Source organism: Rhinolophus sinicus, linkage group LG02 (genome assembly GCF_036562045.2).
Source record: "Rhinolophus sinicus isolate RSC01 linkage group LG02, ASM3656204v1, whole genome shotgun sequence".
NCBI lineage: Eukaryota > Metazoa > Chordata > Mammalia > Chiroptera > Rhinolophidae > Rhinolophus > Rhinolophus sinicus.
In genome coordinates, this window is record NC_133752.1 from 154,582,625 (window position 1) to 154,595,589 (window position 12,965).

A 12,965-nucleotide genomic window follows, 5' to 3' on the forward strand; every position below is an offset into this window, starting at 1 on the left:
AGATGGATTGTTGTAATGAACAGTTATTTTGCGTTTCTTATTCTAAATTATTTTTAAAGGACTCTATCGACTGTAATTATTGTTGTGTTTAGTTTCCGTCCAGTTCATACCATCTCCCTGTTTCAGCAGCACTTTCATGTTGCAACTTATTCTTTATATAAGAGTGATTAGATGTTAACATAATACATTTTCTGCGGAATAGTTACAAAATTATTGAGTGCTTATAATAATTTTTATGTTATAATATATTTAACTTATATTGAATGCCAGGTGCTATTCTAAGCACATAACATATATTTACTCATATAATTATCATGATAATTGAATAATTGTATGCTGCCTGAAAACTTTACAGAATTAAAATTCATAGATTTAAAGTGTTCCATGCTATTTTCTTTATTAGTTCTATTACCAGTTTAACCATTCACTGCCTTTCTTACTATCCACACTAATGTAACCTAAAACTTTATCCTTCCTACAACAAATACTCCTTTCCTTTTCCTGTTTTATAAAAATTGTTTGCTCACCCCATATTTTTGGATTATTTTCTTTAGTAAAGGAATCCAAACATTTGCTAAAAAGACTTCAACTGCGGACAAATCACTTTTTTTTCCTTCTTCACCTTATAATACGTTCACGCACTAACCACCAAGTCTGCTTTCATTTCTCAGTATAATGCCAATGGTAAAATGCTTTACACTTTGATTTTTACTTTATGACTTCTATTTCCTGTTTTGATGAAATACGAACATGAAATTTTTCAGGGTTAGCAGAATTAGGTACCCTGTGTGATCCTTTACGGAGCTGCTCTATCAGCGAAGAGAATGGACTCAGTGCGGCTTTTACCATAGCTCACGAGCTTGGGCACATGTAAGTACCTTCTGTCACCTCACTAGTGTGCCTTCTAGTCATTCTATTTAGAATGCCTAAAATCCCATCTTCAATTGAATAATTAGCACCTCTACATCTTTAAAAAAAAATATTTTTAGTGTAATTTTTACCCCTGAAATGCTAACTCTGGCTCTTTTGTGATCTATGTTAGGTCAGACAGGCTGCACAGATCAACAGACTAAACAAAGAACTAGAACTTGGGAATTCTTTTATTTCATTTACTGTATTGGATTACATGACAAGCACTTCTGGCCTCTATCCCTTGTTATCCTATACATGACCAGGTACTGTCCTCTACCATCTTATGGGAGTGCCTACAGGGGATCCTGGTTTTGGGCAACTCCCCAAAATATTTACAACACCTATTCATTTCTTGCTCTTATAGCTCAGAGCCCCAGCAGAGAATGTGTCACATGGGAATTTGTTAATAATTAAGATTTTTTTAAAAAAGTGTTTCTCCCAGGTCTATAGTTTTTTGTAAAATTTTGGGGTTCTCCAATCTGATCCTGCATTATTAAAAATTCTACTGGGGTTCTATGCTCTAAGAATGGAGGCCATGATTTCCAGTGACACCTTGGGAGCTCCCATGGAAAGTCAGAAACCCCTATACAAACTCATCCTCTGAAAAAATGATTCCAAATGTACCCCCAGGATTCCTGGGATTTCTTTGGTACCTGCTAATAAGGAATTGAAGCTCGAGTTGCCTCTTTTAGTTTGACTACATTTCCTTTTCCTGGTCATGGCTTGACATCATTAAAATTTTCATCTGGAACAATTCCAAGTGGAGATCGTTTTTATTAAATTAGTGCCCCTTTAATTCCCTTTTAAAATGGTTATAGCTCATGAGCATCAGCAAGATGCACACTCAGATTTTTAAATTGTTTCTTAAAGTGGGGAATAGGATTAGGAGCATAATTGAGGGCCATAGATGCATTGTAGTAACAGCTGAAAAGCGCTATTTGCTGGTTTAGAAGACTTTTCTTGCAGAGAATACCATCTTAGACATTTATTTTCTTTCTAAAAAACTCTCTAGATGTCTTTAGGATATGGGTAAGTAGATTAATTAAAAGACTGATTTAAGTACACATTTCAGCAGGCAAAGACTTAAATCTGGTGGTTTCAGTGTTCCTTCTAACTGAGAGTTTATACTTGGGTCCTCAAAAAATACATAGGATCTGTTGCTGGTCAGCTAATTATTTAATATCATTGTTCTTGTGAAGATTTGGTTGCTTTATAGGAATGTTTTTATTATTTATTATTCTGGTTTATTGATCATCACTTACTGATTATAGACCAGAAACAGTACTTAGGCTGTTTCATATAAAATAGACAGATATTATAAATTGGTATGGAATTAAGGATTAAAGAAGTCCTTTTGATATTATAGGAATAATCAATGGTCTAGAATTTAGTGTGGTATCACCTTTACTTAGTATTTCCCCACCTCTCCTAAGATATAAATACATATTGAAAGCTGCAGGTATTTTTATGTGACTGCTTTGTCCATGTGATGAAGTGATCCAGGATCCAAATATTTGATTGTTTAGATTCAGATACCATATCAACAGACTGTGCTACTTATCAAAGTTGTAATCTAGTATTTCAGAGATGATGTGCTTCTAAATATAAAGGTAACCTAGTTTTATAATGCCTTGTGAAGAGATTAAAAGTAAAAATTCTAGTGCAACTGGATTTATCTGCATTTACATTATAATATAAATATAAGAGATTTGTAACTGCTGTATATGTATTTTAGTATTCTTTTCTAAGTGTTTGTTTTTACTTTTAGATTTAATGTTCCGCACGATGATAGTTTTAAATGTAAGGAAACTGGAATTAAAAATCAATATCATGTGATGGCTCCAACTTTAAATTACCACACCAGTCCTTGGACCTGGTCAAAATGTAGTCAGAAATATATCACTGAATTCCTAGAGTAAGTCTGATTTTGTTACTTTAGTTAAATTGTTGAACATTTATTAGGCTATAAAATTTGAAATTTGTATGTTTTTCAAAGCGGTTCAATTTTTGTTTAGTTTTTCATTGTTTAGATTTAAGCTTACTTTCCTTGTGCAAAATGGATGTTTAAAGATATGGAAAGAGTTGTATGTATTTCACTCCTAAACAATTTTTTTGGGGAGTGTGTAGTTCAGACCTACTTATTAAGTTGGGCTGTCAATTATGAAAACTCCTTTTCGGGGGAGACTTAATAGGAATCACAGCTACCTTGTATGTGTTTGAAAATTTTTGGAAGCTACTAGGTAATATTTTGAGAGGAATTTGAGTGTCTCATTTGAAGTGCCCTTGCAGGACAGAAAATGGCTAATGCCAAACTGTGAAGACTCCAAATAGCTCTCTAAAGCCACAGGGATGTGAAGGGAGTCTCTGGGTTTACATATTCTTTTGGAGGCTCCTCCTAGCTCTGCAGAGAGGAGACAGCTCTAGATTTTTCTGCCTCAATTCTCCATTTCCCACCAGGTTTCTCTACTTCCAGACTTCTTTTATCCAAGTGGTGTTTTTATCCTAGTTACTAAAACTTGTCCAAAAGACAAGGCCAAACTCTTTGCAGGTAATCTTTCCTCTATAAACACAAGACGCTTTCATTTCTTCTACTACATACTCTAATCACCAACGCCTGCAGTTTCTACTTCTCTCTCTTTATGAGAACTATGGGATAAATGAAACCATGCTCTGGGATATATGTTCATAAATATGTCCCATAATTAAATCAGCAGTGATTATCCTTGTTTGGGAGCTTGATTTAAAAGCACAACATACAGTTGCTGATCTATACATGATTTGCGTGTAGCTTTGTTCAATGGCCAACTGAGGTATTGATGAAAAATATCAGTGGATATGCTCGTTTTTGGAAGGAGGGTATTGTGATTCCAGGGGGAATTTTAAAAGTTACATGTTAATTTTTTTGACAAAATTTGATATGTCCTTCTAGCTAGTAAAAATTTCCAATTTTTTTTTTTTTTTAATTACTGCAATGGAACCAATTATTGCTTTTAACTCGACTGGAATGACTGAACATTTTGACAGGTATTGCCTGACAAACTGAGTAACAAAAACACATTTCCCCTGCTATTTACCACTTTTCTAAGTCCTTTAAATATGTTACATATTCTAATAGCAACTTACAAAGTAGATACTATAATACTTCTCTCAATTTACAGATGAGTAGACTTAGGCTCAGGGAGATTAGATAACTTGTCCACTGCCATGTGTCCTAGGAAGTGGTGGAACCAAAATGCAAACTCCCAAAGCGGGCATGTTATACTCCTTTCTTAAAAAAAACTCTTTGAGGTGGAAACAGCATAATACTTTTTGAAGTTCCTTTGTTTGTTGTTGTTGTTTAGAACTATAAGTGTACTTTTTCAAATGATTTGAAAAATTATATTTTGACTATTTGGGCATTAGATATAAGGCATTACTGTTGGATAGCAAAGTAGACTGAAAGTGTAGTATGAGCAACATATGAACGTATGTTTCATAAATTATATTCTGATGGATTTGTCATTGTTTTTTTTAAAAAAATTATGTCTTCAAGGAAGTGGGGCTCAAATGAGAACAAACACATAAAAAGTCCTTTGTAAACTGAGGTTTTCTTACTGATTTTGATATAAGCTGAGTTTTAAATTGAGAAAAAATACTGATACTCTCTTTGAAAGTGTAGAGCTACAGAAAAATGTGACAAAGAATCTTATACTGAAATGCATCTATATGTTCACAATATTTTATTTTCTGTCATTGGTACAGTACTGGTCATGGGGAATGCCTCCTTGACAAACCAAATGGAAGAATATATGATCTGTCTTCACAACTTCCTGGATTAATGTATGATGTAAACAAACAGTGTGAGCTTATGTTTGGTCCTGGATCACAAGTGTGTCCCTATTTGGTAAGAAAAATTCTGTCCTTTTTGTTTGAAAACTACCATCAGCGATAGAATATATTTCAAAATGTGCATGTATTCTCTTGAACTGAAGGGGAACTAAATATATCTTAAAAGTTTTTAACTCCTAGAAAAATTTGGTGTTTGCCAGAGAGAGGTTAAAAAAAAAGGGAAACTGAAATTTATTGAGTATTCATTATATCCAGGTACTGTGTTGGGTACTTAAAAATCATCTTCATTAACTCTCACAAAATCCAATGCAGTATTCCTATTTAGAAAACAAAGCCATACAGAGGTTTTTGAAAATTAAAATCATTTACATATTTACTTTCAAATGATATTATTTTGGGGATGGGGGAGAAAAATCATGAGAGACACTTTTGTGTTTTGATAATGAATTCTATTGAAGGCTCCAGGAATATAATAGACTATATTTTAATTGACGTAGATTTGAATTCAAAGAAATGAATTTTGGGGCCTGTTGTTTAGTTTTCATTAAATTATTTATAAATTATTTTGAGGACTTTCATAGGTTAGATACAGTAGTAGATTGTGAGGGTCATTGAACCAGAAATGCAGCCTTATTTATTCATTTAATTAAAGGCATATCCCTATGGATCAGTTAAGGATCTGCCACATATGCCATAGAATGAATGCTTGTTGAATGAATAAGTGAAAGCAATAGTGAGTGCCGAGACATACAAAGCATATTCTGCATGATGAATATTGCTCCTAAAATCTCAAATTTATAATCACAAATTTTAATAGGCCTTTAAACATAAATCTGAAGGGGGAGATTTGCCTTAATTTTTTGTTATAAAAGATACATTTCTTCTCTACTTGATTTAGACGCTAAATAAACTGTGAATTTAAATTCAGAAAAAGAAAGGAACTATCTTGAGTATAGCTCCTGTGAGCCTCCATGGATTTTCGTTTCTTGTGAAAACTTCAGAACCCTTTGTTCAAAAGTTGAAAGTCTGCATTATATCCACAAAGAAGGAAACCAGTATACATTATACAGTATTTCTATGCACATTATTCATACATTCCACCATTGGATCACAAGGGGCTTTTGGAGACTCCTTGTGAATAACTTAACAACAAAAAGTCCTTTAGAAAAATGTCTTGCAAAGACAGAAAAATGTCTCACATAATTTTGAATATTTCCACTCCAGTTCATCTCTCCCATTGTTCAATGTATGATGAAAGTCTAAAAGTTTTTAGAAACTAAATGTTGCCATTTTATGTGTTCAGGGGGAAATCAATGATGAGAAGAACTTAGTAAAGATTTTTTTGCTGATTATTTCCGGCTCTGACCATGAAACCAGGAACTTTATAAGATCAACTTATAAACGGATGCATTGTACTGAATTGAACTTATGGTTGTGGCATTTTTTTTACACTTGCTTGCCTGCCTTTTGTTACTGTGCAGAAACAATGCAGGCGGCTCTGGTGCACGAGTGCAGAAGGAGTTCACAAGGGCTGTCGCACTCAACACATGCCACTGGCAGATGGAACAAACTGTGGTCCTGGGATGGTAGGTTTTCTCGAAGGGTGAGTCTTGTATCAAGAGAGTATCCAAGGATGTGATTACTCTGCATTTCAACACTCTTCATTATTCATTGTCCACCGTTGTTGTACTAGTTCAGCTAATATTGTCGTCATGTGTGTCTGATGTAGTATGTCAAGTAAATTAAAATTTTAATTTCACTCTTTTTTCAAGATCTAGCAAATTAATATTAAGCTTATATATAGTCATATAAATAATTACATAGATATAGAGTTATCTAAGTAACTATAGCCTTGTTATTAAAAATGACTACAGACATACAGACATACAGGTCCTAATATTTCAGCAAATCCCCATATTCACGGATATTACCATGGCCCACATTTTCTCCCATAAAATTCAGTTAAGTACAACTGAACATCTTAAGTGGCTTCTTTAGATCTCTATTAGTTCTAAACATATTAACATACAGTTTACCCCTGAAATAAACTACCCACCGTACTCCATCTTTACCATCCTAACATCAGTCATGAACTGATGTAAATCCGCCAACACGATGTTGAATGATCGGGCTCACTGTTCCCTTGCAGGCTGGTGCTGTCGGCACTGAGTCAGTGTTAGTCTCTTAGCCTCCTCTGAGCCACCCCAGGGAAGAAGGAACACATCATGGGCAACGGGTGGGTCAGTACTGCCTGAGTTCAGTTCACTGGCTGCACTTGTGCCTTGGCCACCTGTTGCTTCATTGAAATGTTTGTACCAACTACTGCCCTTTTCTTGCATCACTTTTCCATCAAAAGGCATGTGTTGGCCACGATCACTCACATCACACGTGAATTATTAAAGTTTGGAACGTCAGCAATGTTTGGCAGTAGCTGAAGCACTCATTGAAATGGTTTAGCACTCAAATTATTTTGAGATCCAAATTCTGCTGGACTTCTTTAGTTCAGAGATTTAAGCTAGAACGGAATTTTAAAATGTATCTTTCATTTATCTAGCATTTCTATTTTGAGGACAAGAATTATTAAAATACTTTATTTTTCTTCACTTCTTGTGACCACTACTAGTATTTGCCTTGGGGGTGGGAGGCGAGGCATTTGCTAGAGTTACTGATTATCTGAGAGTGAACAGAGAAAGAAACCTCTTTGAGTTTGAATACTACGGGGCTGCTGATATTAGAAGACTTACTCCAAGATGCTCACCTGATGAAAATCTAGGATTGGGCCTTAGGGCCTTAGCCAATTTTAAAGTTACTGTATGCCATAGATCTTCAGGCTTGATTGCATGTGGCAAAATTAGTGAGCGATATGTTTATAAATATCAAGAGATGATACACTATTTATAACTGATTCGTTGAGCAGTCTCAATTCAGTTTGAGCATAAACATGATTTTTAAAAATTTGAGATATATGAGTAAAATACACTGATCTTAAGTGTACAGTCTTAACAAATGTAGATGCTCCTAGAGCCAACATCCTACTCAAGATGAGAACATTCCCATCACTCTAAAAAGTTCACCTTTTGTAGCCAATTTCCCTTCTCTCTAGAGACAACTTCAGTTCTTGTTTCTATCTCCATAGATTAGTTCGTCTCTTCTTGGTTTAATGTAAATGGAACTATACAGTATTCCATTTTTTTTTTGGGGGGGAGGGTGAGTTGGGTCAGTCTTCTTTTGTTCAGCATAATGTTTTTGAGTTTCATCCATATTATTGTGAGCATCAGTACTTCATTCCTTTATATTGCAATGTAATTCAGCTGTACAAATGCACCATAATTTGCTTATCCATTTTCCTGTTGGACTTTTGGATCACTCTTAGTTTTTCCAAAGCTGCTATGAGCATCTTTGTACAGGTCTTCTTGTGGGCATATGTTTGCATTTCTCTTGGGTAAATAGCTAGGGTAGAATTGCTGGGTCATAGTGTAGGTGTATATTTAACTTCATAAGAGAGTACCAAACAATTTTCCAAAATGTGTGTGCCATTTTAGACTTCCAAGCAATATACGAAACTTCCAGTTGCCCTGCATTCCTTTCCAATTTTTGATATTGTGAGCGTTGTAACAAAATTTTAGCCATTCTAGTGAATGTAAATTGGAATCTCATGACGATTTTAATTTACATTTCCCTGATTATTACCAATTTTAAGCATATTTTCCTGTGCTTATTAGCCATTTTAGTATTTTCCCAGGGACATGGTATGGTGGGCATGGATTTGTTGGAATTAAGATAACTGTGATGAGACACTGAGACCTACTTTATAGTCCATGTATTAGGGTAGTGCAAAAGTAATTGCAGTTTAAAGGGTTAAAAAAAAAAATTGCAAAAAATGCAATTAGTTTTGCACCAACCTAACAGATTAAAAGCAGAGGTGGTGTTTGGGGTAACAATGTGTGGATCATGACAGATTTAAATTCCCTTTTTAAAAATTAATTGAAGATAATGAGCCCCTATGCATTAGCAGTATCCAAGAATTAAATGGACCTTTTATTCAAGGGAAATTTTAAACAAATGTCCTGTAATTTTGCCTTAACAATCTTCTTTTGTCCATTTATCTTGTGACTATCTTACATGTGAGCCTATCTGTTAAATGCTTTTGCTAATAAATTGATTTGTATGAAGACATGGTGAACCCATCTGACAGTGAGTTTACTATATGATGAATAGTATAACATTGTATCTTTTTCATGCTCTGATCTCTCAGACACACAGTGAAGGAGAGAGGAAAAGAGGGAGGGAGAAAGAGAGGGATGGAGGGAGAGAGAAAGAGAGAGAAGATGCAGGGATTATTGACATGTTTCTGGAAGATGGTCACAAAATCACCACACACACAGTACACTCTATTCTGAGATTTTGTTTTGTTCACTCCTACTGTGGCTTTCTATATTGCATGATTTGTTCTAATGGAGGACACAAAGTATTTTTCCTTCTAATAAGCTTGCTTATAGGATTCATTTATTCAACAAAGATTTCTTAAAGGCCTGCTGCTATTTGATCAACTTAGATCAATTTAACAGAGTTTGAGGGGGCGGGGTGGGAGTTCAGTGTGGCGGGGGTTGCTATGTTTGAAATGTTTATTAGACATTGAAGTGAAGATGAGGAAGCAGCTGTATATATAGTATGCAGTTCGGGAGAGGTCAGGCTGGGAGTGATTTTTGATAGAAGAATACAGTGCCAAGATCTGAGCAAGGGGACATACTAATATTAATATTAAAAGGTAGGAAGGAAGAAAAAACAGCAAAGAAACTGAAAAAGTAATCGTTAAGGAAGAAAGAAAGCCAAGAATGCGTGGAGCCCTGGAAACTAAGAGAAAAATAATGTATCAAGATGAAGAATTATTCTCAACTTCATATAATTTCACTGGTATGTGGGATATAAAACTGAAAACAATGAAGGAACAAGTCAAACAAATGAAGAAACAAAAACTCATAGACACAGACAATAGTTTAGGGGTTACCAGAGGGTAAGGAGGGAGGGGGGTGGTAGATAATGGAAAAGAAGATCAAATATATGGTGATGGAAGGAGAACTGACTCTGAGTGGTGAACACACAATGTGATATATAGGTGATGTATTACAGAGTTGTACACCTGAAATCTATGTACCCTTACTAACAGTTGTCACCCCAAGAAACCTTATAATTAATGACGAAGAAGACGAAGAAGAAGAAAGAAGAAGAAGGTCTATCACATACCGCTAAGTCAATGAAGATGGAGGCTAAGAACCGGCCGTTGGGTATAGCATTGTGGAGGGCCGTTGAGACCCACATGTGAGCAGATTCCTGGAGGCTCGGGTATAAAAGCTTGGCTTGCGTGAGGTTATGAGACGATAGGCAGAGAGAGTTAGACAATGAGCATAGACAACCCTTCCAAGGAGAAACAGGACAGTAACTGGTGAGGGAAGCAAGTTCTAAGGGGAAAAAAAAATGCTGCTGTTGTTAATGTGGGAGCAACGAGTATGTTTATATGTTAATGAGAATATTCTAATGGAATACTTTTCAAACTGTCTATCGTTAAGAACCAATTTTCTGTTTTTAAGAGAAAGAGACTGATCTCTTCTTTTGTACAAAAAGATAAAGATTGACTAGGAGACTGAAATAAGACATTCAAAATGTAAGCCAGATTCTCCCATAAAACACAAAATGGCGGTTCCTCAAAAAATAAAAAATAGAATTATCATCTAACCCAACAATACCACTTCTGGGTATATATCCAAAAGAATTGAGAACAGGGTCTTGAAGAGATATTTGCACACTCATGTCCAAAGCAGAATTATTCACAGCAGCTAAGAGGTGAAGTAACTCAATTGTCAATCAACAGATGAATGAATAAACAAAATGTGGTATATACATACAATGGCATACGATCCAGTCTTTTTTAAAGGAAGAAAATTCTGACTGATGTGACAATGTATATGAACCTTGAGGACATTGTGCTTAGTGAAATAAGCCAGTTATAAAAACAAACAAACAAATAAACAAATACCATATGATTTCAATTCTATGAGCTATCTAGAATAGTCAAATTCATAGAAACAAAATAGAATAGTGGTTGTCAGGGGCTGGAGGGAGGGGAGAATGGGGAGTTACCGTTTAATGGGCGCAGAGTTTCAGTTCTGTGACTAGATGGTGGGGACAGCTGCACAACAATGTGAATGTACTTGATGCCATTGAGCTGCACACTTAAAAAATGGTTAAGACGGTAAACTTTGTGTTATAAATAAAAATAATTAAAATTAAAAATAAAACAAATCTAAGCTAATTTTTAAATTAACTTTAATAAACATAAAATTACTGTCAAAGTCTTATAAAAGTTTCCCAAAGCTTAGTCTCAATTTCTGTTCTCATCTCCTCACAGACTGAGAGCCACTAGTTCACAGATTGGCTTCTGTGCAGGAACCACATTAGTTTTTTTGTAGTGGAGACTGGGACAGTGATGATAGAGGAGAGATAAGAGAACTGCTGGAATGATGTTTTGAGTAGTGAGAAGGGATGAGATTGGCGAGAATCCTGGATTTTTCTCGTAAACAAATAGGCAGGAAGGCCCAGATGCTGCTGGGTGAGTAGAAGGGGTGGTGGGATATTGTGGCAGATTCGTCCGTAAGTTCTATTTTCTTGAAGAAAGTAAGAAGCAAAGTGATCATTGCATCTCGCATTGATATGGAGTAGAAATTTCCCTACAAAAGTGACAGAGTGATAGATAACTTTGCATAAAAAAACAGAAGCATGCTGTACTAATCTAACACATACTGTATTGATCTAATATTTGCTTTTTAAAAAACATTTTTTATTTTACTAGCTAAGTTTTTTCCCATACGTGTAGGTCTTCCCTCTCCTAGGGAGACTCTAAATCTTAAAGGCAAAGTAACATTTTTATTCCTTTTGCATTCCGTAGATCTTAGAGTTTCCTGGTAGATACTCAGTAAATATTAATAACATGTTGTTAAATGTAATCACATCTAAATTAACATTTTGCTTTAAATTGTATACATTTTATTCTGTTGATCTTTATGCTGCTATTTTAATTACTGTGAAGTTCTGATTAGATATGCATGAATCATTTCTTTTTGTGTTATTTTTATAGCATTGCCACCATGGGCTATGTGTAAACAAAGACATGGAAACACGTCCTGTAGATGGTGAATGGGGACCATGGGGACCTTACAGTTCTTGTTCAAGAACATGTGGAGGTGGAATCAAAAGCACAACCAGGCTCTGTAATCGCCCCGAGTATGTCTTTTTTATGTCACTGTAAATTAAGATTATCTCAAGGCACCAGAAAATAAACAACAGTTTCATTCACTTCTAAACTGGAGGTCAGTCTGTAAGTTTCCAAGATTCAGAAAACTTCTGGAATACTTTAAGCCACATTACTTTATATCTTGGTAGATTCAGACCTTAAAACAAAAAACAACAAACTAGAGAAAAATAATCTAGAATCTGAGTTGAGACAGAGACATTTTCTTTCTTTCTAATTTAGTGTAAATTTGAGAAATAGTTATAATGACAGTAATATAATGGCATTTTTAAATTTTGAAAGATCCTTTTTCCTTTCAACTATGTCTTGGCTGTCCTGGGCAAGACATGTAGTTTCATTACTACTTTTTTATTGTTTCGTGTAATTTGACATGTCATATTTTCTCTCTGCTTTTTATGTTATAGCCTCATCAGTGTCTAGCTTGAATAAGTACTGAAGTGTATCCCCCCCTCATTGCTATTTAAAATAAAGATTCCATAAAGATTTTTAAATAATGTTTCTGTTCTTATACGGTATACAAATTGGTAAGCCATATGACACTTTTCAGTTAAAGTCTATTAACAAGATTTTTTTTCTACCATTTCAGCAGGTGAATCTTGTTTATTTTGGCAGGTGAACTAGTTACTCCCTGAAAAGCTCTAGAGTTTCACCTTGCATCATTACACACAATGGAGATGACTAACAAGATTTTTTAATGCAGAAATGTGACATACTCGGAATAAAATCTGAGTTCATTTGAATTTTGGAATAGCTAATTATGCTAGAAGTCTTTATATTTAAAAAAAGCTGAGAACAGAGTTTTTATTTTCCAGCATAAGTGGAAATAGAAATGGGTGAATATAGATTGATACCATGAAATGCTTTAAACTGAGTGATAAATAGGATATACATGACAAAGATGCATATATATTTCTTTTTT

The 12,965-nt window shown here is 34.8% G+C and overlaps 1 protein-coding gene across 1 annotated transcript in view; it reads left to right on the forward strand.

The window, feature by feature from the left end:
* The window catches only part of ADAMTS20 (ADAM metallopeptidase with thrombospondin type 1 motif 20), a 151,445-nt gene that overhangs the window by 55,783 nt on the left and 82,697 nt on the right, over window positions 1–12,965 (forward strand). The window contains 5 exon segments of the mRNA XM_019748447.2: window positions 765–870; window positions 2,681–2,827; window positions 4,654–4,795; window positions 6,222–6,326; window positions 11,873–12,018. Coding sequence (XP_019604006.2) covers window positions 765–870; window positions 2,681–2,827; window positions 4,654–4,795; window positions 6,222–6,326; window positions 11,873–12,018 — 646 coding nt within the window.